Here is a 24,873-nt window from a genome sequence, read left to right on the forward strand (position 1 = left end):
TGAGCTATCCGAACAATTTAACACTGCTTTGAATGGAGAACACCCCTCATTTATGCGAGCTAACTATGTAAACGTATATGGAGGAGGGGAGTTTAGAACCCGGGGAAGAAAACTGAGTGCTTTGCAACATCCATTTAAGTGAAATTTTCAACCTGAGGGAACGTGAAACAACTGAAGTTTCAAAAGTCAAACAGAAAGAAAGGGGGTGGGGGCGGGGGAATGGAATCGAGAATATAACCAACCAAGCAAATACTTGAGAAAGAGGTTGTTCTTTGAAGACTGTTTCAGACCGCAGTAGATTGCTCTGCTCTATAAAAGTGAATGTAGGACCTAAGGCTTGTAAGTTAGAGGAGGCCCGACAGGCCTAGTCCATCTTCAATGTCACTGAAGTGCTTTGACAAGGTATAACTTTTCCCCATGTTCACTGGTGAAGATGGGAGCTTTTTTGTAGTGTTCCACCAACTCATCCATTGTATTAAATCGACGCTGCCCAATGCAATAGACACTGTCCACCAACTGCACTTTGAAATGTTTGTTCTTCCCTGATGCCTTTAGAGATACTGAAAAGTCACTGGGCTGTGAACAGAAAGGAAAGAAGACATTTAAAGGCAATAATAGACAAACATACAATTTTAAGCCTGCTATGAGTTAGGCTGTTACCGCACTAGGTATTCCCAGAGATGTATTAAGAGTTTGAAAATGTTATAAAAAATACTGTTCGCACTTTGTTTGGCCCCCTTAGCTGTGAAGACGTCTTCCAACCATTTTTTAGCCGCGGCATCCAAAAACCCTTTTAAAGGGATGTTTTTTATAACATTTCCAAACTCTTGATGCATTGTTGGGAATACCTAGTGCAGTAACAGTGTTAAATTAGTTAGCTTGTGTTTTTTTAAAATGTTTATTTGGTATGTTTAGCATAGATACATAGAGGCTTGAACAGGGATACATAAAAGTTGTTCACATTTATATTTATTTTTGTGTCTGTATTAAATTTACTATATATTATTCACAAAATCACTTGTATCAATATTAGCCCATGATTTCATGTTGGTTCCTTAACCTTTTGGGTACCTTGTTAAATTAGTTATGCTTCTGGCTCCCCTCACTGCTTCAGTGCCGCGGGTACATAAAAAAACAGCAAACTACTTACACCGTGATGGGTATGTACCGTTAAGCAAAAGCTTGGCCGTGGCACTATATGCGGCTCTACACAATCATACTATGAACGGAAACCAGAACACTGAAACTGTATAAAGATGTGCACTGCGCCTGATCTCATGCAGGAGCAACAGAAGTATTATGCCAGCAATGCTGTTTTAAGCAGTGGCCACAAGAGGGCCTTTCTTGCTTTGTAGCAGCAAAGAAGTACCTTTCAAATACATGCCAAGGTTTTAGTAGATCCCGATTTAACTCTTTAAGAACATGCTACAAGACACACATCTGCAGAATCAAATGACTTACCTGTCAGGGTATGTAAAGTTTGCTTGTCCTTTACTTTGCTTGAGGGGTTTGTGTTTTCAGTCACCTGATTTATTTTTGACATTTTAGCACTTGAGAGCCAATGTGGGGTAGTGGCTAGAGTGTTGGGCTGAGGTCTGGAAGAACCAGATTCAAATCCCCACTCTGCTATGGAAGCTCACTTGGTAACTTTGGGCCAATCCCTCTCCTTCATCCTAACCTACTTCCCAGGGTTGTTGTGAGGAGAAAAATGGAGGAGATATAAGCAACTATGGGGCCCAATAGGTAGGGAAAAAAGGTAAAAGTACTCCCCCTGTGCAAGCAACGGGTCACTACTGACCCATGGGGTGATGTCACATCCTGACATTTACTAGGCAGACTATGCTTATGGGGTGGTTTGCCACTGCCTTCCCCAGTCATCTTCCCTTTACTTGCAGAAAGCTGGGTACTTATTTTACCGACCTCAGAAGGATGGAAGGCTGAGTCAACCTTGAGCCGGCTACCTGAAACCAACTTTCATCAGGACTGTACTCAGGTCATAAGCAGAGCTTTTGACTGCATTATTACAGCTTACCACTCTACACCACGAGGATCTTGATGGGGAGAAAGCAGTCTCAAATTTAAGTAAATAATTAAATATTTTTTTGTAAATTGGGGGGGAAATGCTCAGTGAAAAGTGCTTTGCAAACTCCTGTAACTGAGGAGTGTCATACTTCAGTTGCTAGGATTGAATCATGTCCCCCCCTTTACAAATCCGAGTATGCATAAAATCCACTCTTTCAAAACACAGTCCTCCTATATACTGTGTGGAAAATAAAAAGGCAGCGTGAAACTGTTCCCTGCTGTCCTCCTTTAGTTTGTTCCAAGAGTGTTTATTTTTATATTTTGCTTCTATTTCCCCCCACTTTTTGTTTCAGCTCTTGGCAGACATTTCTGCCCCTTTTCCCACTGGACATAGCTGCTGCAGTTGGATGGCTTTGCACGCAATCTTTCCCATGCTTCAGCCCTGGAGTTTTCACATAGTGCTCACAGGCATTTTAAGGGCATGTGTATGCTCGTTATTTGTTAGGGGTCAGTGCAGACCCACATCGTGCACGATATTAAGAAAACCCGTGTAAAGATAATGTAGTGCAATAAAATGAATAAATTTAAAATGTTCTGCTTTAAACTACTACACTGCAGAATGTGGCGTGGATAAAATGTTATGATCACAGTACTAGTGCTGTCCATGTTCAAAAGGTAATATGCCTCTTGATTATACTTCCAACCATTATAAATACTCAAGTCTTAATACTCCCCAAAGTGAGAACAACCTAGAAAAAACAACAACAGTCCACATGATTGCATCCACAAATTGTAGTTTCAGCAGACATTTTTTAAAGGGTCTGAAGAGTCAGATGTGGACCTAGATGAATAACAGGTACCAAACTGTGCATGTGGAGGCAGAAGCATTTCTAATACAGATACGCTAGAACAGTGGTTCCCAAAGTGGGCAGTACCATCCCCTGGGGGGGCGGTGGAATTACCTAGGGGGGCACTAAGAGGCACGGGGGCAGCAGGGGGCACTAGAGGTGGGCCCTTTCAACTGTATTGTTGGATAGAGTAGGGGACGCTGGGGTTGAGTTTGTGGAACCAAGCGGGCGGTGGCCCGAAAAGTTTGGGAACCACTGCACTAGAACAAGGGCTCCCAACTTTTTTGAGCCTGCAGGCACATTTGGAATTCTAACATGGGCATGGTGGAAGCAGCAACAAAATGGCTGCCACAGGAGGTGGAATCAGCCACAAAACGATTGCCACAGCTTAACTTCAGTAACACTGTGTAGATCCTTGTGCTGTGGTGGCAGCTGCTGCCTAAGCAACATTTTAAAAAAGCTGCACAGCCAATCAAATCTCCAATAGTCATCCAGAAGCCTTGCTGGGCAAAGGCCCTACCTCATCCTACCCACTTCCTAAAAACACTTGGTGGGTGCCAGAAAAGCCATCAGTGGGCATCATGTTGGGAACCCCTGCAATAGAATAAACGATTCACAGCAAAACAACTGGAACCAGTATTTTTTTAAAAAAATTCAAGGCTGGATTCACCATGATGGACTACTCAAATCTAGACCTGAGTAGCAGCAGATGTGCCACTGAATTTTCTTATATAAACTTTGGATTAATATCTTGTTATGCTTGTGCAGAAAAAGGTAGGTTGGGACTGAGCAAATACTCCTCTTTTATTAATTACTATAATGTTTCAGCTGAAATCAAATTGGGTGGAAAGTGTTGAGACTACCCTTATTTACCCAAGAGGAAAATACCTCCCCCATTATACACAAAACGTTTTTTTACTACCTGACATAATCACAGTTTGTATGTGAATTTGCAATGATCCTCTATTCCTCTTGTCTTCCTTTCAGTTAAATAAGTATTAATATATACAAGCCCACAAGGAATCATGGAACAGGACACAATTTGTAAATGGCAGTCTTCTCCCCTTCAAGGTCTTCCCCTCAAGCAATCTATGAGCTCTCTAGTGCTCAAGCAAGATGGTTTCTCCTCTTTCTGTTTTATCTTGCAGACAAGGTATTCTATTAAGTCATTATTTAACCATAAGGTTCTAAAGGCAATGAACTAAAAAGCAGTTAAACACTTCCAATCCTTAAACCCCTTAAAGCACCCCAAGTCCGATTTAACAGTATGCCATAGCATTTTGAACTGTGCTTGGAAACAAATTGGCCGCCAGTCAATTTCTTTCAGATGAGATGTGTTTTATGAAGTTATCAGTAAACAGCCTCTCTGATCCAGTTTGCACTAAATGGAGGTTTCTAAAAAGCATTTCAATGACAACTCCAGATAGAATCCATGGCAATAATCAGGTGTGGATATAATCAGAGCATGGCCAGATTCCAGTTCACAAAGGAACACAACTGGTGAACCTATTGATGTTTGTTCAAAGCATTATATGCCACAGCTGAAACCTGAATGTTCCTCAGCACTTTAAACTACATATACACCCTCTGTGCCCTGAGCTGGATGGCCCAGGCTAGCCTGATCTCGTCAGATCTCAGAAGCTAAGCAGGGTCAGCCCTGGTTAGTATTTGGATGGGAGACCACCAAGGAATACCAGGGTTGCTGTGCAGAGGAAGGCACTGGCAAATCACTTCTGTTAGTCTCTTGCCATGAAAACCCCAAAAAGGGGTCGCCATAAGTCGGCTGCGACTTGACGGCACTTTACACACACACACACACACCCTCTGCAGGAGGTGAACTACCCAAAATAGGTGGACTCATTTCCTGGTTAGTGCTGTTATAAAATACCCAAGACACTGGATCTGGCACACTCAAATTTTATCCACTCAGTTATGACGCTCATTTACAAAAGCTGAATTCCAACTAACAATGATCACATTAACTTTTGTACAAAGATGGTGATGTGTGTGTGGTCAAGCCACAGCTGACTTATGGTAACCCTGGGTTTTCAAGGCAAAAGGCGTTTGGAGGTAGTTTGCCATTGTGAGAGATTTCTCAGAGAATTGTGGCTGGCCCAAGGACACCCAGCAGGCTTAACATAGAGAAGTGGGGAATCGAACCCAGTTCTCTAAATGAGAGTCCGCCACTCTTAACCATTATGCCATGCTGGCTCGCTTGGTAATAAACTCCTTTCAACACAAGCGATTATAAGCCATAGAAAAACAAGCAGCTCCAATTCCAATCTACATCCCTGAAGAGTATGATATTCTTTGTCTCAAAGCACCGTGTGCCTTCTGATTCATGCGGTACATGTCTTCAAACTTTGTATAAATAATTTAGAAATATTACATCTTTCTTTTATATTTATGGTCATCATTTATGAAAACTTTCACCAAACGAGTAGGAAGATGTTCTACAAAATGGGCTGTTTATCAGGTTGAACATGTAAGGAACAAAGAAGCATTTCTATTAAGTTTTTTACTGAGAACTGGTATTGTGCATGAGATGTGAGCTGGAAACAGTGATTCAAATCTCACCTCAGCTATCACCTTACCAGCACTGCTTTACATCAGAAGTCACTATTTTTTCAGTTTCACCCCATATTTGGGATACTAATTCAGCTTTGCTTCCCAAATTTGTAATAATACATGCAAAGCACAACAACACAAAACTGAAGGGGCAGATAGGACAACTCAGAAATGGTCATAACACTCTCCCAAAGAGACACCAAGGGCTGTTGAAACGGCCATGCATCCTCCTACAGGCTAAAGGGAAACGATCAGTTCTCTTGCTCATACACCTGCTCTATGAATCTCAGAGAAAGCCTGGGAAGTGAGTGCTGCTGGACATAGTTTAATTCACTGAATAAATGTTGGTCAAAAAAACAACCAAAATGCATACAGCTATCCTGCCATAAGATGATTAAAAAAAACAAAACCCAATCACTCTATTTTAGTACAGGCATACCTCATTTTACTGTGCTTCGCAAACATTGCATTTTAACAGTCAGGAGCCATTAACATCGAGACCCTCCATCAGCAAAATTATTAAAGCTTGCTGAAGGCTCAGATGGTTAGCATTTTTTTAAACAATAAAGTATTTTTAATTAAGATGTGTGCATATTTTAAACATAATCTAATCATATACTACACTTAATAATAGACTACACACTTAACAGACTATAGTATAATGTAAACGTAACTTTTATATGCACTAGGAAACAAAAAAATTCATGTGACTTGCTTTATCGTGACATTCGCTTTATTGCGGTGGTCTGGAACCGAACCCGCAGTATCTCCGTGGTATGCCTGTAACTGTATAAGAACCGGACACGTACAAAACGAAAAGATCAATGTTCAAACCAGGTTGTTTCACAAACAAAAAGTTATCAGCTACCAACTTTTAAAAAACCAGTAGCTCCAAGTCCGTTTATAAGTTGCAGGTCAGTTTGTCCAAGGGGACAAACTAGTTGCCCGGACTAAACCGTTGTTCACTCTAGACAAGAGGCTAACAGCAAGAAGTCAGACACAAATGAACTGGCTCATTGAGCGTGTGTCACTGTTAACGGCCATGTTTATATCCCCACAATGACTTCTTCCTGGGAGATGAGAGAAAGATATGAGCTAGGCTCATATGTCCAGACGGGCAAACCGTATGCCATAGCATTTTAAATTGTGGCCTGCTACTGAAGATATATATCTGATGGATGAGCTGCGATGGACAGATTAGGTTCCGCCTCTCCCTAAGAGCGACCAATGGGAGCTGACAGAATACTGGTGAGAGGCTGACAGTTAAACAGCTGTTGGTTCAGTTAGGAGTCACAACTGGCAGAGGGGAAAACCAGTAAGCCTGAACAGCAGTCTGATGTGGACTGGGGAAAGCGTCCGTTTGTAACAGAGGATCCCAAATGCCCCAACAGAACTATGGTTCAAAAATTCAAATATGAAGAACCTTTGTAATCCGTTACCTGATTCACTCCATAAATAAAAGTTAATTTGTTTGTTTGAGCCTGTGGGGTAGATGTGTATGGTCTCAGGGAAAGAAGTGCACATGCACAAACTAAGATCTTGGGCTATATATACATATATTAGGACTGTGGTGTCAAACATAAGGCCCGTGGGCCGGATCCGGCCCCTTGAGAACTCTTATCCGGCCTGCGAGCCAGCCACCAGCCCCACTCTCGATCTGGGCTGGTGAGGCATGGCCCGGCCTGAGCAAGCGGCATTCATGTCCTATCCAGCCCTCGAAACAATTGAGTTCGACACCCCTGTATTAGGATATGAATAAATGACAGCAGCAAATGAAGCAACACTGGAGTCCCAACCCCAATAGTTCCATGCAGAGTCTGATTGAGGGGTGATGGTTAAAAAGGGGAATGAGCTACCCTGTCTGGTGATGTCTCTGAGGGAGAGGGCGTGTCGCCAGCCCCTTTCATCTGCACACCCTCCCTCCCAGCCTGAATGGATGTACTGCCAGACTAACACCGTGAGCAAGTCCCAGGGAACCACGCAGCGGTGAACACAGCAGAGGATCCTGGGACAAAGTCCACAGCAATGCTCCCAAAGACGCCTCTCTGGGAGAAATCAGGATGTGCCAACAGGATGACAGCAATTAAGCCACACCAAGCAAGAAGACAAAGATGCCTGTCTGACCATTAACACAATTTGGACGTCAAGTGCCCTGTGACGGTCTGGCACCTCCAACTCAAAAGTCTCCCATTGTTCCCAAGGCTCCTGCCCAATACATGACTCACCTTAATATCTCCATCTTTTGTAATCCTGAATTATAATTCAGTTAAAAAAACTCCTTCCTGGTGCCATTTAGTTAGTTCTATAGTTTTCTCCTGACTACTCTCAAGTATTTCTTTTGTTTGTTGAAAAGAATCCATTTTATGCTATGGGCCAGAAACCGTACAATTAACCTGGCTTTAGAACCAGGAAAGAGGGTCTCTGATTCTTGACACCAGCTGAACGGCAACAGACACCCAACACACACTGGACCCCTCCTTCTTCCATCTGATTTCTTCACAAAATAGGACAGGTAATCTTTACTCTCCCCCGATCTACCCTCCCCTATTTTCCAAACCACTATTCCCCATTTTCCACACTTTTATCTTGAAGATTAACTCCTGCTCCAAACTGGAGTCGTCCTGCTGAAAATTTGTAAGTTGTTGCTTTATTAATTGGGATAAGGAATAGGTCTGTACTTTGGTTTAGTACTGCTAGTATTTGCTTAGGATACGTTTCCCCCCCCTCACACACACTATTGCACCAAATCCCTCAATAAACTCTATATTCCCATTTAAATCAGGTCTCTGTCATCCTTTTCCTCCTGAAGACTTGCTACTCACAGCCATCTCTTTAGGTAAAAGATTCTGGCTTGCTGTGCCCTACACAAACACACAAGCTAATTCCCCATGTCAATCTGAATGTATGTTCACGTGTTTGTGGGGGGATCCTGGTGCATGAAAGGGTCAGCACTCTATGTTTTAGAAGAGGCGACATGGCTGGCAAATTGTGACTGCCTGACCTACCAGCAACACTGAACCTGTGTGACAGAGGTTGTGGAGGGTGGGAGGGTCTCTGAGTGAGTGGCAGGGGGTCACACTGGTTTATAAGATTAACAAGTAGAGGGTATAAATTTTAAATAAATAAATAAGTAATACTGAAATAAGCAAGGATAAGATTTACAGATGCAAACGAAAGAGAGCCAGCGTGGTATAGTGGTTAAGAGTGGTGGTTTGGAGTGGTGGAGTCTGATCTGGAGAACTGGGTTCGATTCCCCACTCGCCCACATGAGCGGTGGAGGCTAATCTGGTGAATTGGATTTGTTTCCCCACTCCTCCACATGAAGCCAGCTGGGTGACCCTGGGCAAGTCACAGATCTGTTAGAGCTCTCTCAGCCCTGCCTACCTCACAGGGTGTCTGTTGTGGGGAGGGGAAGGGAAGGTGATTGTAAGCTGGCTTGAGTCTCCCTTAAGTGGTAGAGAAAGTCGGCATATAAAAACCAACTCTTCTTCTTCTTTTACTATTTCATTTGGTAATCAATAAGACAGCTGTGGAGAGCCCTAGCGTGGAACCCACAGGAAGTAGCAGGAGAGCAAGCTCACCTAGCAGTTAGTAGTTAGTCAACTGCATACAATGACAGCTGTTGCTGCAATAATTGGCCAGGCTTTAAGGCGCCTCCTGAATATCCAACTGCAATCCTATGCATAGTTAGGACTTCAGCGCAATCAGTGCCAAGTAGGTCTGCCTCAGACTGGAGCCTTTGTCTTCTCCACAGTAGCCGACTAAGGTAACTGTTTCTTTGGAGCCATTAGAATATGAAAGAGCCAGAAGCATAGCCTGCTCAAATTTAGAAAGTATACTAATTTTATGTGTCCAAGGCTATTTTTGTAAAATGCATTATTAGAAAAGGAAAGCACAGAAATATACCAAGAATGTTCTATACATTTAAGATCAAACTAAATTAAACATTTTAATGCAATACTTCATTATTAGTGCAGCTGCATCAATACAAACAGAACCTATTGTGAAATATGTATTATTATGAAGAAGGAATATTGTATTTACATTCACAGGAAATCCTCTTTTCAAATGAGACATCCATCCCCACCAACAATGTTATTTTAGAGACATAAAATGGAATTGATCTTGTCCACCACCCCTGTCCCCCATTAAGATGCAAACCAAACAATGATCTGGTGATACATGAAGAAGCTGCGAGTGCATACACTCCGCCTGTGCTTACACTCCTTTCTCTAACCAAACTGGCAAATTATGGTTGGTTTGAATATACCAATCTAGTGTCCAAATGGGAAGGAATGGAGACAGGGTACTGCAGCAGACAAAGGAGAGCCCAAGGATTATGCACCAAATATCAGATTACTATTTTGTATTGCACGTGAATTAAGTCTATCTAGGTAATATTAGGAGCCCAGTGGCGCAGAGTGGTAAGGTGCGGTACTGCAGTCCAAGCTCTGCTCACGATGTGAGTTTGATCCCAACAGAAGTTGGTTTCAGGTAGCTGGCTCAAGGCTGACTCAGTCTTCCATCCTTCCGAGGTCGGTGAAATGAGTACCCAGCTTGCTGGGGGGTAAAGGGAAGACGACTGGGGAAGGCACTGGCAAACCACCCCGTAAAACAAAGTCTGCCTAGTAAACGTCGGGATGTGACGTCACTCCATGGATCAGGAATGACCCGGTGCTTGCACAGGGCAGTACCTTTACCTTTAGGTAATATTTACTCTGCCCATCTCTAAAAAAGCTGCATTATCAAGTGATGAATGAAGATGATCCGTGTTAGCATAACATACAGCTTTAATCCTGTTGCTCTCTTTTCTATAGTGGAATATCTGCACTTTAATTTATCTCACAGTATGCACTGCAAAATCAAAAATCAAGAACCTTGCAACACTTCCAATTTCAAAGTGAGGATAACTTACCGAAGATTCACTGTCTCTGACAAGGAAATCCCCTTCCGCTCCCCTTTCATTCAGAGCACATTCAGCCTGATGTCGAGTAACATTCCCATAATACCATTCTCTTCCAGCAAACCGTCCTGTAGAAGAGGGCCCTGTGTAACTTATCTGAGGTGGATGGGAAGCATTAATGGTAGGACCATCACTTACGATTACTACATAGTTTTTGGGAACAAGACCAATTTGCCCTCGAGAATTTTTACATTTCCACCATTCTGGGTCATTTTCAGGTTTCTCTATGACTTCCATGGTTTCACCTTTTTCAAAGTTGAGCTCTTCTTCTGTGACGGAACTGAATGGATACAGTGTCTGAACAACGTGAAGCACTTTCATGGTCTGGCCATTACTCATGGATGCTCCTTTCCTTAGACTTAGAAAACTCGGTGAATCGGCAGTTGCTTCTTCAACTTCTTCTACTACATAGTTTGAAGGAAACCAGCCAACCTGCCCACTGTAGCTCCCTCTCCACCAGCCATCACTGCATTTTTCCATAACAATGACTCGAGATCCTTTCACGAGGGACAACTCATCTTCCCTCTCCGCCATGTAGGCAAATTTAACATAGGCTGGGATGTTCAGATCATAAATCCGATCAGCACTGCTGCCATTAGATGGGTACTCTGCATCAGTGCTAGGAGTTGGAGAAGCATCTCGAGCACTTGTCTTCCTTTTTGTTTTACCCAAACCTGTTAAAAATGAAAAAAAAAATCCAATGAATGTTCAATAAATATATCTGATCGAGAACAAGGCTGGAAAATCCTCCAACTACTTCCTACATCTGTCAACAAAACAATTAAGACAAAGAAGAAAGGAGCTACAATGCCAGAAAAATGTCAGGAAAAAATGAACATCTTAATATTTTAAGACGCTTCTTCATTTCAGAAGGGAAACCACTAAATTGAGCTTTGATGTGCCCTTACATTTTTCTCCATGATCACAATAGAATAGACATAAAAATACAGGCAGTGTGGCAAAGGAAATTTTGTTTTTTAAATTCATTACACATTAGGCCATGTTGTCCTTTAATTCTGACTCCACCACAGTTCACGAAATGAGAAACAAATCACTCCCACTATGAATTATGAATTGGATTGAAGCTACTACAAACAGAGTAATTAGAAGCAGATCTTTTCCATCTCTCCTTCTTCCAACAGCCTCCTGTTTAACTCCCGACCCCAGCAAAGACACTGTCATGGGTAAAGGCACCCTCCAGAACAAAATGCTGTATGGCACGGAGGAGATGCAGGAGGAATTGGTTAAAATCCCACCCCTATCTTCTCCTCTTATTCTCTCTCTCTTTTAAAATTTTTATTAACAGATATGAATACAATCACAGTTCACAAGTACAGGAACACATAAACACATAAAACAAACAAAGCAAAACAAAGAAACAAAACAAAACAAAACAACAACAAAGAAACAAAAAAACAACAAAACTATTATTACAGCACTAATGGTTGAGGGCTTAGTATTTGTTACAAATTCTTGTAAATAAATAAACACACACACAGTTGCGTGTGTGTGTGTGTGTATGTATATATATACATGTGTGTGTGTACACACACACACATATATACACACACACATACACACACACAAACTTTTTTCTTTTCCTTTGATTACAGGTCACTTTGCGCCACATGGAAAATTTTCTTCTGATATAAAATGGCATTGAAGTCAGAATACAAAAGTATAGCACTTTCAAAAAGCAGAAATATAACTTCCTTACCATACACACAAACGGTTATACTTTTACATTTTACTAGAAATTTTACAGTAAATGAGTACATCAGTTCTACATCAGCTGCATTCTGATCAATTTATGCATGTGTAATTTATCAATGTGTAAATAAAAAGTGGGTGTGGAGAAATCATCTCTCCCCTGGACATCACAGACTCTTCTGCATACCACACCTAATCCCATCACGCCTGCTATTCACATTTACATACTGTTAACATTTACATACTAATGCTTGTCTGAATCCACTCTCCTCTACTTAAAGACAGATGGGTTCACTTTCTAGCTGTATCTGAAGAAGTGAGCTGTGGCACCCTACCAGAAAATATTTTTGTTAGTCTTTAAGGTGCTACTGGACTCTTGCCTTTTCTACTTCTCCAGTAGTAGTAAAGGATGATTACTTAAGAACAAGTATTGGAATTTATATAAAGCGTAGTCCACCCTGGAGGGGGGAAGAAAAATTCCTCTCAAGTAATACAAGAACACTTCGTCAGAAACCGTGAACAAGCACTTTTTAATGGTAATTGCTGGGGAAATTCTGAGCTTATCTAAAGCATGTAGAAGTATTAAAAACATGTCAACATTATTTGCAAAGGTTTATTAAAGGCTAGCAAAATGTGACGAGTGCTTTTGGAGGGCTTGTATACTATAATACCCTCTAGGGATTCCTTATCAGCTACAGCTACGCAATCCATGATCACAAGAAAGGCAGGTTTCTCACCCATGTAATAATGCCTCAAAATTCAGTATTTACTCTTCCCCTTTTCCTTGAAAATCATTCAGTTAAATAGTACAAATGACTTCTGCTTCCTGTTTCTTACACGTCTCCAGTTAACCATGTCTGTAATAAATATTTATGCAAATGACGTTTAGGGAGACTATTGTTTCTTGATAAAGGGAGCCCAGGTGTTTCAAGCAACAGACTTCTAAATACTCAGGTGTTATGACCCTACCACAACGTAACTCAGTGGCACTTAAGCTCCAGGTAACAAATAAGATCAATATTTAAAAATTTTAAAACAAAAAGGTACATTGTTTACTCACCGAAAAGGTCCTTTCCGCTTTGAAGTAGAAGGGCATCTTGATCTTTGGGTGTTTCTTGCCCATTGCTAGGGGTAGGCAGGACTAAACTAACAACTTCCTGTCTCCTGGCAAGGAACACCTCCCCTTCCAGTTATTCTACAGCAAGCTCAAGAGACAGGAAAAGGCACTCACAAACAAGGAGTACAAACAACAATAAACTGAACGATAAACTTAGAACCATTCTATATGTATTGCTAAAATATTATTAGGCCGATTGAATCCGTAGGCCAGTTTGGTGTGCTTCAGTCCACCCTTGTAAGATGATGTTGCCATCTCCGGGTGGGCAAGATGCCCTTCTACTTCAGAGCGGAAAGGACCTTCTCGGTGAGTAAACAATGTACCTTTCCCGCTCTGAAGGAAGGGCATCTTGATCTTTGGGATCTCCAAGAGCAATGAAATAACGGGTGGGAACTCAGTCCTCATCATCTTCCACCACGTGCTGTAAAATAAGTCTGCCGAATGCCGCTTTGGCGGATGCCATAGTATTGATTCGATAATGTCTAATGAAGGTAGTCACGTTGGACCAAGTAGCCGCTTTACAGATCTCTTCAGTCAAGGCTTGTTTGAAAAATGCGGCCGACGTGGCTTTACTTCGCAGTGAATGGGCTGTGATCTACCAGGAGATCTACACCTGGTATGGCCTCCAAATGATGTTATAAATGTGCAAATGGCCCTTGGCAGGAAAAAGCTTCCCCACCCCTGGTCTAATGGATGTGCTGATAGATAGTCCCTTGTTGGGTGCAGAAATGGAGATAAACATAAATTCCGTTCTCCTAATGGATTCAGTTCTAGATATATAAATATGAATAGCTCTACGCAGGTCCAAGGTGTGCCAGCTCCGCTCTCTGGGAGTAGAAGGATTAGGACAAAAGGAAGGGAGGTGAAGTTCCTGAGACTGATGAAACCGGGAACCCACTTTGGGGGTGAAAGAGGGATCAGTATATAGCACGACTTTCTCTTTGTGAAAGATACATAAGTCTTTGCAAATAGAGAGGGCACCCAATTCTGAAACCCTCCTGGCAGAGGTTATGGCAACTAAAAATAAGGTCTTCATCCTTACTTATCGTAAGGAAACTTCTCTCATAGGTTTGAAGGGACTTTTGGTTAGAGCAGAAAGTACAGTGTTCAGTCTCCAGGTACGGAAGCGGTGAGTCACCGGAGGGGTAGATTGAGGTACTCCTTTAATAAAAGCCTTAACCTGAGGGAGCGATGACAGAGGAATCCTATCAATATCCGGACAGAGGAATCCTATCAATATCTGGACAGACTGAGGCAATAGCAGACACTTGATTTTGTAAGGTTGCCGCTCTAAGACCCTGCTGCGCACCGTTCTGTAAAAAGTCCAGTAACTGACGTAGCTTAGGAGAGATAGGGTTGATTGTCTTCCGGTGACACCACTTGGAGAAGGCTTTCCAGGTGTATTGATATATCCTTGCAGTAGAAGGACGTCTGGCTTTAAGGATGGTCCCCACCACCTCCATGGAAAGCCCAAGGGCTAAGAGCCTTGCCCTTTCAACCTCCAAGCCGTCAACTGAAACCATCCAGAATCTGGATGAATCACTGGTCCCTGTTGAAGGAGATTCGAGGATGTCGGAATCTGCCAAGGTGCCCTGGTGGAGAGCTCCATGAGTGCTGGAAACCACGGGCGGCATGGCCAATTGGGAGCAATCAGGATGACCTCCGCTTTCTCCACCCTTATCTTCCTGATGACTTTCGGAAGGATAGGCAGTGGTAGAAAGGCATATAGGAGACCCGGAGGCCACTGAATCAGAACAGCGTCCACTTGCTCTGCTTCCAGATGGTAGAACCGGGAGAAGAACCTTTCCACCTGACAATTCTGGACTGAGGCAAACAGATCCACCATGGGTGTTCCAAACCAGCTAGTGATGGCTTGGAAAACTTGAGTATTCAGCATCCATTCTCCTTCCTGGAGGGTCTGACGGCTTAACCAATCTGCCTGAGTGTTGTGGATGCCCCGTACATGTTCTGCCCTCAGAGATAAAAGGTGTTTTTCTGCCCAGATCATGATGGCCAATGACTCCTGGTGCAGGCGAGAGGAGCGAGACTCACCCTGCTTGTTGATGTGGGCCTTGGTCGCCACATTGTCTGTCCTGATTAGAACATGTTTGTTTCTGACAAGGTCATGGAATTTGATGAGGGCTAGGCGTACTGCCCTGAGTTCGAGGAGATTGATGTGGAGAGATGTTTCTGACTGGCTCCATACGCCCTGAGCAAAGGAGTCTGCCACCGTGGCTCCCCATCCCTCGGGGCTGGCGTCTGTAAACACCTGGACTGGCTGTTCGTGTAGATACAGTTGTCTGACTATTAGATTGTTGACTTTGGTCCACTATAAGAGGCTCGTCCTGGCCACCGGACTGAGGGAGAGGGTCTTGTCTATCTTGTGTGTGATGAACAGCTGGAATGGACGCAGCGCTGCTTGAAGTGGTCGGGAGTGGAAGCGAGCCCAAGGAATCAGGCCTAGACATGATACCATGAGGCCTAGGAGCCTTGTCAGAGCCATCGGTCGATGTTGTGATGACTTTACCGTGGACATGGCCACCGTCGCAATTTTGCAGGCTTTGTCTCTGAATTACCACTCCCAGATGTAGGATCCTCTGCGACAGGCTTCGCAAGCTTTTGGCTTTGTTTATAAGAAAGCCGTGCTTTCCGGTGCTGTGATGACCCGAGTGGCGTGCTGAAGTGCCAGGTTGTATGAGGGGGTGCATATGAGCAGGATGTCTAGGTAGGGATGTACTTGGATTCCTTCCTTCCTTAACATCACAATAGCCATCACTTTGGAAAAAACTCAGGGGGCAGATGTCAACCTGAATGGTAGTGCCCTGAACTGAAAATGAAGGTTCATATAGTTGAATCTCAGAAAGTGCCAGTGGGACTGATGGATGGGGATATGCATATAAGCCTCTGTGAGATCTATGGATGTCATGAAGGTGTTTGGACGCAATGCCTCTATGATGGTTAGCAGTGTCTCCATGCAAAAATGTTTGGTCTGGATGAATCGATTGAGAAATTTGAGATTCAGGATAGCCCTCCAGTCCCCATTCTTTCTGTGAAAAATATGGAGTAAACTCCCTGGAGATGCTCCTGAATAGGTACTTCCTCTATGGCCCCGATCCGGATCAAGTGAGAAATGGCTTCCATCGTTTTTTGATGTTTTACAGCACTGCGGTAGAATGGCGATGCGACAAAGCTATCTGGAGGCTTGTGATGAAATTCTATTCGATATCCCTGCTGAATTATTTGTAGTACCCAGGCATCCGTCTGGGAGTGGCACTACTGTGGAAGGAAAAGTTGTAACCTTCCCCCCACCATTGGATCCCTGATGTCACTGCTTTTTTCCTTTGAAGAATTTGTCAGGTTTGTCCGCCCTAAAGGACTGTGGTTGTGAGGGGCGGTTGAATCTGTTGAAACGTCGAAAGGACCCTCTCTGAGGAGCCCAGTGTGGGGGTCTCTGATCCTGTCTAAACCTGGATAAGGTATGGTAGGATCGAAAGGACTGAAAGTATTGGCCAGGACGGGGTTCCTTTTTATGGGATTTAAGGATTGCCTTATTTTTATCTTTAATTTCGGAGAGCATCTTATCTAGTCTCTCTCCAAATAACTTGCCACCCTTGTATGGGTGGCCCATTAACATGGTCTTGGACCTATACTCAGCAGACCATGGCCTTACTCATAGGGCCCTGCGAATGGCTGTATTGGAGGCGACCGCTCTAGCAGCGAAGATCACTGTGTCCAAGGAGGCATCTTCCATAAAGGAGTACACCTTTAGCACTCGAGAAAGGCCCTCGGCTATTTTTTTTTAATCTGCGGTGGGTAGGAGATCAGTGAGCTTCTTTATCCAGGCATTTGAAGCCCTAGCCATCAGTGCTATTGTGGTATTGGCCTGAATAGATAGTGCAGCTGCCTCATACACCTTTCTGGAAAGAAATTCCATTTTCCTATCGAGCTGATCTTTAATAACGCCCACTCCGTCCTCTGCTAGGATGTCAGAGGATTGAAGGGCAGAGATAGGAGCATCTACCACAGGCAATTCCAACATATCCATTGCATATGAGGCCATATCATATAGTTTCTTGGCATTGCCAGAGAACTGTTTATTATGTAGGGGTTTGTCCCATTCAGCTCTAATAACTTTTTCAAAGTATTCTGGTAAGGGGACGTTAATAGTCTGGGCCTCACATTGTGGGAAATATTCCTTGGAACCTTTACGTCTAGATTTAGGCTTAGATTCCTCAGGAACTTCAGCTTCATCAGATAGGTCTAAAGCAAAAAGTGCCCTGGCCAAAAGAGGCTGGAAATCATCAGAACAGAACAGCCGAGGCTGCTGTTCTTGAACAATGGGGATTTCTTCGTCTGAAACGAACTCTCCTTCCTACTTATCGTCAGCCCCAGAATCCCTATCCACAGGGTAGGTTTCATTTCTCTGCTCTTGGTAGGTTTCATTTCTCTGCTCTTGGATAATTGGCACTGCTTTCATAGCTGCCTTAGTGGGCCACTGCCTAGAGGGGGCACTTTTGCTGTAGCCAGGCTTCTCCTGCATGGGTTCAGTTATAACTGAGGACCCAGGGGAAGATGTCCAACTATATGAAAACCCTTGAGAAAGTGGCTGAGGGAGTCTTTGAGGAGGGTAACCCTGCTGGTTCAAACATGGGGTTCTTGGGGGATCCCCTTTCCTCAGAAGGGTGGGTTACTTTACCCTCTGTAGGTATCCTGGGCTCCACATCCAAAGGCGCAGCAGAGGATCCGGCGGAGACCTTAGAGGTCGAAGCGGAACTCTGCTTAAGCTGGCGCTTGCAGCTGCCACCTTTTTCCCCGCCATTAGACTTGTTTTTCTTCAGCGATTTTCCAGCCGAAGTAGATGGTGGCGGCGACTTTCCCGTCTCCCTCTCCGATAGTCCGCCAGGGCGGCTAACGGCGGGAGCAGATTTTAAGGCGAATTCTTGATCTGCATCAGAAAGGAGCTCGATGTCCTCCGATGCAGCTTCTCCGGCAGCCATTTTGTTTGCCGCGTCTTTCCCGCAGCTTAGCTGTTTCTCTCGCGGCTCAGCTGATGGTCAGCAGAGCCGGGAGCTTAAATTTAAAAAACAAACGTACCCAAACGAGAGTGAGGGTAGGGAGGGAAAACAATTGGATACGGCAAGGTAAGGAAAATCTATTCTAACCTAATTTCACTAGACCTACGCAGAAGCTATGGCTTCAACGCCATCCCAGTGAAGGCAGAAGAACTGGAAGGGGAGGTGTTCCTCGCCAGGAGACAGGAAGTTGTTAGTTTAGTCCTGCCTACCCCTAGCAATGGACGAGAAACACCCAAAGATCAAGATGCCCTTCCTTCAGAGCGGGGAAAAAGTCTTCACCTCCTGCTGAAAGACATCGACAGAGGGAGGCAGACGAACCTCCATGGGAAGGGCATTCCAAAGTTTTGGTGCCATGATAGGTTGCCACCAGTCTAGCGTCAGATGGTGGGGGGCAGCCAAAGCAGGGCCTCCAAGGATGACCGGAGTGAGCAAGTAGGTTTGTATGGGAGAAGGCATCCCAGTTTAGTCAGAAAGAACAAAGGGGAGTCAACAGTTTATAAAACAGTACCCTCGTGCATTAATTAATTTGTATTATAAGGAACAGCTGTATCCAATGAAAATTCATAGAAAAACTATTCCTAGGTCTCCTCTGGAATACTGTGGAAGCTTCAAATACAATGGACGACTGTTCATGATTTGGGAATCCGTCCCTGTGCCACTGCACATTACCTAGACTATCTTTTTATGTTCTGAAACAAAACATAAGCCTCAGCAACACTAAACAAAATCAGTAATCTACAATGAGAAAAATACACTTGAGTCTTAGAAATTCAGGTTTCAAAAATACTTTTGACAGACACAGCAATACCTTTCCCCAGAACTAACAAGCAGGCAAACCTCAATGTGCTAAACAAAATAACTCTTTATTAAATGAATTAAAAGTCCCTTTCAAAAACACATGAATATAAAACAGAAACTCAATTTTGGCAGCACATTATTATACAACAAAAGTCTCTTTTGCCAAAGTGCAGAGTGGATTTGATTTAAATCAAATCAATTGAAATAACAATTTAAATCATTAGTCAGTAACAGTGCATTCCGGAAGGGGGGATGAACCGCGGCGGCTGGGGCAGAGCCGCTGAGAAGCCTCCCCAGAGGCTTCCCAGCTGCCTCCTCAGAGGCTTCCCCATAGGGGAAAGTGGCCTGCATCACCTAAAATGGTGGTGCAGGACCACTGCATCTTGGGAGGCATTCCCAGGGAGAAAAGGCGTTTGGAAGTTGCCTAACGGCAGCTCCACCCTCCAGAACACCCTGGGAACGCCACCCGGGATGCCTGTATGGGGACTTGCACTGGGAGAACGCTGGCAGGAAGCCTCCCCCCAACACTTGAGCCATGCACTGCTGCCGTGGTCCAGAGGGACCAGCATAAGTGACACTACGCCAGCGTCCATGCCAGTTTGCATGGCACAAGTGACATGGACGCCGGCGCAGGGATCACGCCGGCTCCTAAGAGCTTTCGCACACCCCTTCAGGAATGCACTGGAAGACTAGATTTAAATCATGGTTTTCTAAAGACTTGTGTTCTGCTCGAAAGGTTTCACTTTCATCTTTACCGCTTGCCCCTCTCCTCACATTTTGTTCCTTGTGCAGATCTATTCCACTCGAAACAATCTTCTATTCATTGAACTTCTTGAAACTTAGCACTTAAAGAGGTAAACGGTTGATTCTGCGTACCCAGATTTGCAAAGGAACAATGGGATTAAGGGCTTTTTCTCAACTCTGTATGTTTATTTTATAACATTTTCACTGTGAAGAAGGGGCATGTTATCTCTGGAGACACAAATTCAGTTTTGAGAACTGCAAAACCAAGCCTCTGTGATATCATCTTCTAGATAAAAAACCTGCCCAAAATAATCTTATAGAAACCTCTGGAAGAGCATGACATTGTGAACGGATTAATGGAATTCATTATCAAAAAATTTAAACATTGCATGAATATAAAGCCTCATACTACATAATTAAAAACTAATATTTATTTCATGATGAATAACCTTTGGACTATGTATCTTAAATATAAAACTCTCTTTAGATAGATTTTTCCTCAAAAAGCATTTTATTTTTAAAAATCTGATTTAAATTTTCAAAAATCCAATTTTTACAAAATTACTGATTTTTAGCCATCCTGCCAAATACATACCGAACAAATGTTTGGGATGACACCCCTGACCTACCTCATTCACTCCATGTAGCCCGATTCTAAAAAAAGAGGATGTGTTGGTCATGCAAGGGAAATATATACATTCTTTAAATATAAATTATAAAGTGTATAACTAATAAAAAACTTTGTTTCCAGTTTTTAAGGCTAAGAAAAACAAAACAAAAAAGTCTGGCAGGAAACCGGTTTTACAGGTAGGCAAAACTTTATTTACTTGTTTTAAACAGTCACACCCTGCCTTTCAGTTATTCACTTCCACAAGTGCTGTACAGAAAATACATATAACAAGATCAGCCATCAAGGATTTTGTTGTTCTAGCTGCCTGTCAATTCCTTTCCTTTCCTTCTCCTTGTGCAGGTTAGGTGGGTGCTAATAGAAGAGCCGCCCTGACCTGGATGGCCCAGGCTAGCCTGATCTCGGCAGATCTCAGAAGCTAAGCAGGGTCAGCCCTGGTTAGTATTTGGATAGGAGACCGCCAAGGAAGACCAGGGTTGCTGCGCAGAGGAAGGCACTGGCAAACCACCTCTGTCAGTCTCTTGCCACGAAAACCCCAAAAAGGGGTCACCATATATACACACACACACAATAGAAGAGCCAGGTGACAGTGCCAAATTCAAGACAAAAATATGATCCCTGAGCTCCAGGAGGCAGCAGAGCAAAAGGTATATGGCTTTACTGTTTTCGAAACACCACTGCTGCAGGGCAACATGAATCTAACCCCTGGCAGAGCACCACGGGGAGAGAAAAAAATGCCCGTGTATTACATGTATTACAACAGCAGGTTTTCTTTTAAAAGCCTGTTTCTGTAGACCAATGTGCCATTTTCTAATTATAGTTTTCAATACTCAGTTTGCAGAGAAAGCAAGTTTATACATAGGGAGCTCAAATTTACCAAGCCTTCACATGTTTTTGCATATTCGTAGGTTTTACTGATGAGTTCTCATTATAGCACTTTAAATTTCTCACGTTCTCCCAGTGAAAGAACAACTGCTGAACTTGGTAACTATCCTACACATCTACACTCTATTTTACTTTACTTGCTATGTATGTTCAATATTGGTTTTAAAAGACAGCGGGATTGACGGAGACTTTCATAGTTTGGCCATTATTATTTTTAAACCCATATGTGTTTATACCTGGCTATATAATAAGTAGACACCTTATTTTTAAGAGTTCATCAAATATTTGAGGAACTACAGACTTTCCAGAATTCGACAGAGTACAAACAAGTGTTTTTCTTTTTCATCATCAATGGCAATCCAAGGATTCAGAATGTAGATTACAAACATTTTGTCAGTACTGCAGCTTCATATCAATCCCTCAGTTCTCAGAGATACGTCCAACTATTTCTGTCCCATGTTTGAATAGGAGGAGGAATCAATTTAAGTCAAGTTTCCAGCATTATATAATTCACATATTTACTGATAAAGCGTATACTTATTTCTTGGTACAGCAAAATATGTCCTGTTTGGATTTCTCTGTACTACACATGCAGCCCTGAACAAGATCACTTACTTCAGATGAAGTGCTCAGAAAGAAGAAAGGGTTGGTAGTATTTGGGTAGTTTTATCAAGTCAACAGTCATGTTGTTAAGGTATCAGAGTCTAAATCGGGGTGTCAAATTCATTTATTATGAGGGCCAGACATGACATAAATGTCACCTGGTCATGTTGGGCCATGCCTTGCCAGCCCAGATCGAGAGTGGGAGGGGCTGCCTTGGCTGGCGAGCCCATAGTGGCCTTGCTAGCCCAGATCGGGATGGGTGGTGGTGGCTGCCTTGGCTGCCTCGCGGGCTGGATAAGAGTTCTCAAGGGTCTGGATCTGACCCTCGTGCCGTATGTCTGACACCCCTTGGTCTAAATTTTTAAATGAACATAGATGTGTGGCCTTTTGTTTTGCTTGTCCTCAGAAATCATGTTTTTTGACTCATTCAATCTTTTCTTAAAGAGATTTTTATTCCATTTCAATAAAAAAAATACAAACAAGAATACAAAATAGAAAATGAAAAAATACATAGACCAATAGAAAACAATAGCATACATATATATATATACCCATGAAAGAAACAAGAAAATAAGATCAGGGTGACTATTCTATCTTTTATGGGGGAAAGGGGATGTTAACTGTTTTCACTATCTACAAAGCCAAAATTAAGCAAGGAGGCTTTTAACTTAAGGGTACAGTCTAGCCAAAATTAAGCCTCTTAATTTCAATGGGAAAGAGTAGTATGCTTTGAAAAAAGATATTTTGTGGTATTTTGTGTTCCCTAGGTCCTAGGTATATTTTATTGAACATAATTGAATATTTGTTAGTTCTATTTATAGAATAAAGCAAAGCTCTGGACATGGAGACAACACTGCAATACAATACAGACAAAAAATGTACCCACTTTGGCACTGGGTAGCCTGGGCTCAAAGGTGAAACCACAAGCAGTTGCAAAAGAGCCAGAAGAGCAAGGACAGGTCCTGTCTGGGTACGGTACATTCAAAATTCTGCCCTGCATAACCATAGCAAAGTTAGCATTCAGTCTAGCTAAACAGAAGGCTCTAGAAAGACGAGGAGTTGTCAAATGATAAGTATAAACGAGCAGACCGCATGGTGGTGGTATTCCAAAAAACTGAGATGAACAAACGTGGCGAGCACGTATCCTTGGCCATTTTCTTGTGTGGTTGGCTGGATGGAATTTAAGGAAAAAAATCTTACTGCTGCTTTAAAAGTCTTCAAGGAATAAGTATGCACATATATGGTGCTCAGTATTTGGCAGTTTATCATGTCATACCCCATAAATAGAAGTGCTTGTTTTGAATTAGAAAACAGCAGATGAGGAGGAAGAGGCACTTATTAAATCAGGAGTGCATTTCTATAAAGGGAGTAAAGGCTATGGTACAACAGAATGGACAACACTTTTACAAAGGGAATAGGGATTATAGTCTATTCCCACTTTACTGTATGTATTATCTTACTGCAAAGTTTCTATTTTTGTAATTCCAGTTTTCCATTGTTTATTACATCTGATACTTTTTTTTTGAAGTTTCTGATTTCTGAGATTTTACTCCTATTTGTTCACTGAATGTTTCATTGGGGACCCAAAGTGGTGTACGTGATTCCCCTCCTTGCCTCCTGGTGTAGTGTCCTCGATCTGGACCCACCTTGTTTGTTTAGGTGGGCCTTTGTCGCCACGTTGTCTGTTCTGATGAGGACAACTCTGTTGCAAATGATGTGATGGAAGTGTCTGAGCGCTAGGTGACTGCTCTTAACTCTAGTAAGTTGATGTATAGCTTACTTTCCACTGGAGACCAGGACCCTTGGACTATGTGTTTTTCTGCAGTGGCACCCCAACCTTCCAGAGAAGCGTCCGTAAAGACCTGAATGGGCTGTGGTAAGATGAACAGTAGCCCTTTCCAGAGGCTGGAAGGCTGAGCCCACCAGAGGAGACGTCTTCGGACCAGAGTTGGCACCGCCACTGCTCTGTCGCTTTTGCGAGCGATGTGATTTTGAAAGGGGCAGAGTAGCCACTAAAGAGGTCTTGAGTGAAAATGCGCCCATGGCACGGCAGGGATGCAGGATATCATAAGTCCCTGCAGACGGGCCAATGCCATCAGACGAGACTGACGGCCCTTGGCCGTGGATCTTGCAATGTTGGAGATCCTTTCCACTTTGTCCTCTGGGAGGATCAAAAGGTCGAGGGCGGAATCTATGATCACTCCTAAGTGACGAATGTGTTGTAGCGGTTCTAGTTGACTTTTCTCCCGGTTTACGATGTATCCGTGGTCTTCATAACCTGCATCACCCTTAGGGTATGGGACAGTGACTGTTTTCTGGACTGGGTACAAATCAGCAAATCGTCCAGATAGGGGTGTAGCTGTATCCCTTCTTTGAGTAGCCCTGCTACCAAGGTCACTAATACCTTCGAGAACACCCTGGGGGCAGAACCCAAGCCAAAGGGGAGATTGCCCGGCCAAGGGGTACGTCTTTGATCCTGTTTGAATCTTGGCAAGGCATGACTGGATTGAAAGGACTGCTTGAAAGATTTGTATTCCTTCCTCTGGGGCTTGGGCACGATGCGCTTTTTATCTTTTGTCTCTATTAACATATTATCTAGCTTTTCTCTGGATAGCTTGCCTCCTTGCAGTGGGTAGGCAAGCAGGGGTGTTTTGGCTTTAATGTCAAATGGCCAGGCTCTTAACCAGAGAGCCCTGCAAATGGCTGCGTTAGAGGCGGCTGCCCTGGCTGAAAAGGAAAGTGCATCCAGGGAGGCATCGGCCAGAAAAGCAGAGGCCTTGAGGACCCTGTCCACTCCCTCTGCCACCCTCTGATCGGCCCCCAGAAGTAGCTGGGATAATTTATTTGCCCAAGCATATGATGCCCTTGCAATTATTGCTGCCGTGGTGTTAGCCTGTAGTGTTAATGCAGCA

The 24,873-nt window shown here is 43.3% G+C and overlaps 1 protein-coding gene across 1 annotated transcript in view; it reads right to left on the bottom strand.

Annotated features, from left to right (window-relative positions):
• Positions 1-217: 217 nt before the first annotated feature.
• Positions 218-24,873, bottom strand: part of NCK2 (NCK adaptor protein 2) — a 64,999-nt gene continuing 40,343 nt past the window's right edge. The window contains exons 3-4 of the mRNA XM_056861753.1: positions 10,354-11,075; positions 218-576 (exon numbers count right to left, since the gene is read on the bottom strand). Of these exons, the coding sequence (XP_056717731.1) occupies positions 382-576; positions 10,354-11,075 (917 nt within the window). The 3' untranslated portion in view covers positions 218-381. The remainder of the gene's footprint in view (positions 577-10,353; positions 11,076-24,873) is intronic.

Source organism: Euleptes europaea, chromosome 16 (assembly GCF_029931775.1).
Source record: "Euleptes europaea isolate rEulEur1 chromosome 16, rEulEur1.hap1, whole genome shotgun sequence".
In the NCBI taxonomy this organism is placed as follows: Eukaryota; Metazoa; Chordata; class Lepidosauria; order Squamata; family Sphaerodactylidae; genus Euleptes; species Euleptes europaea.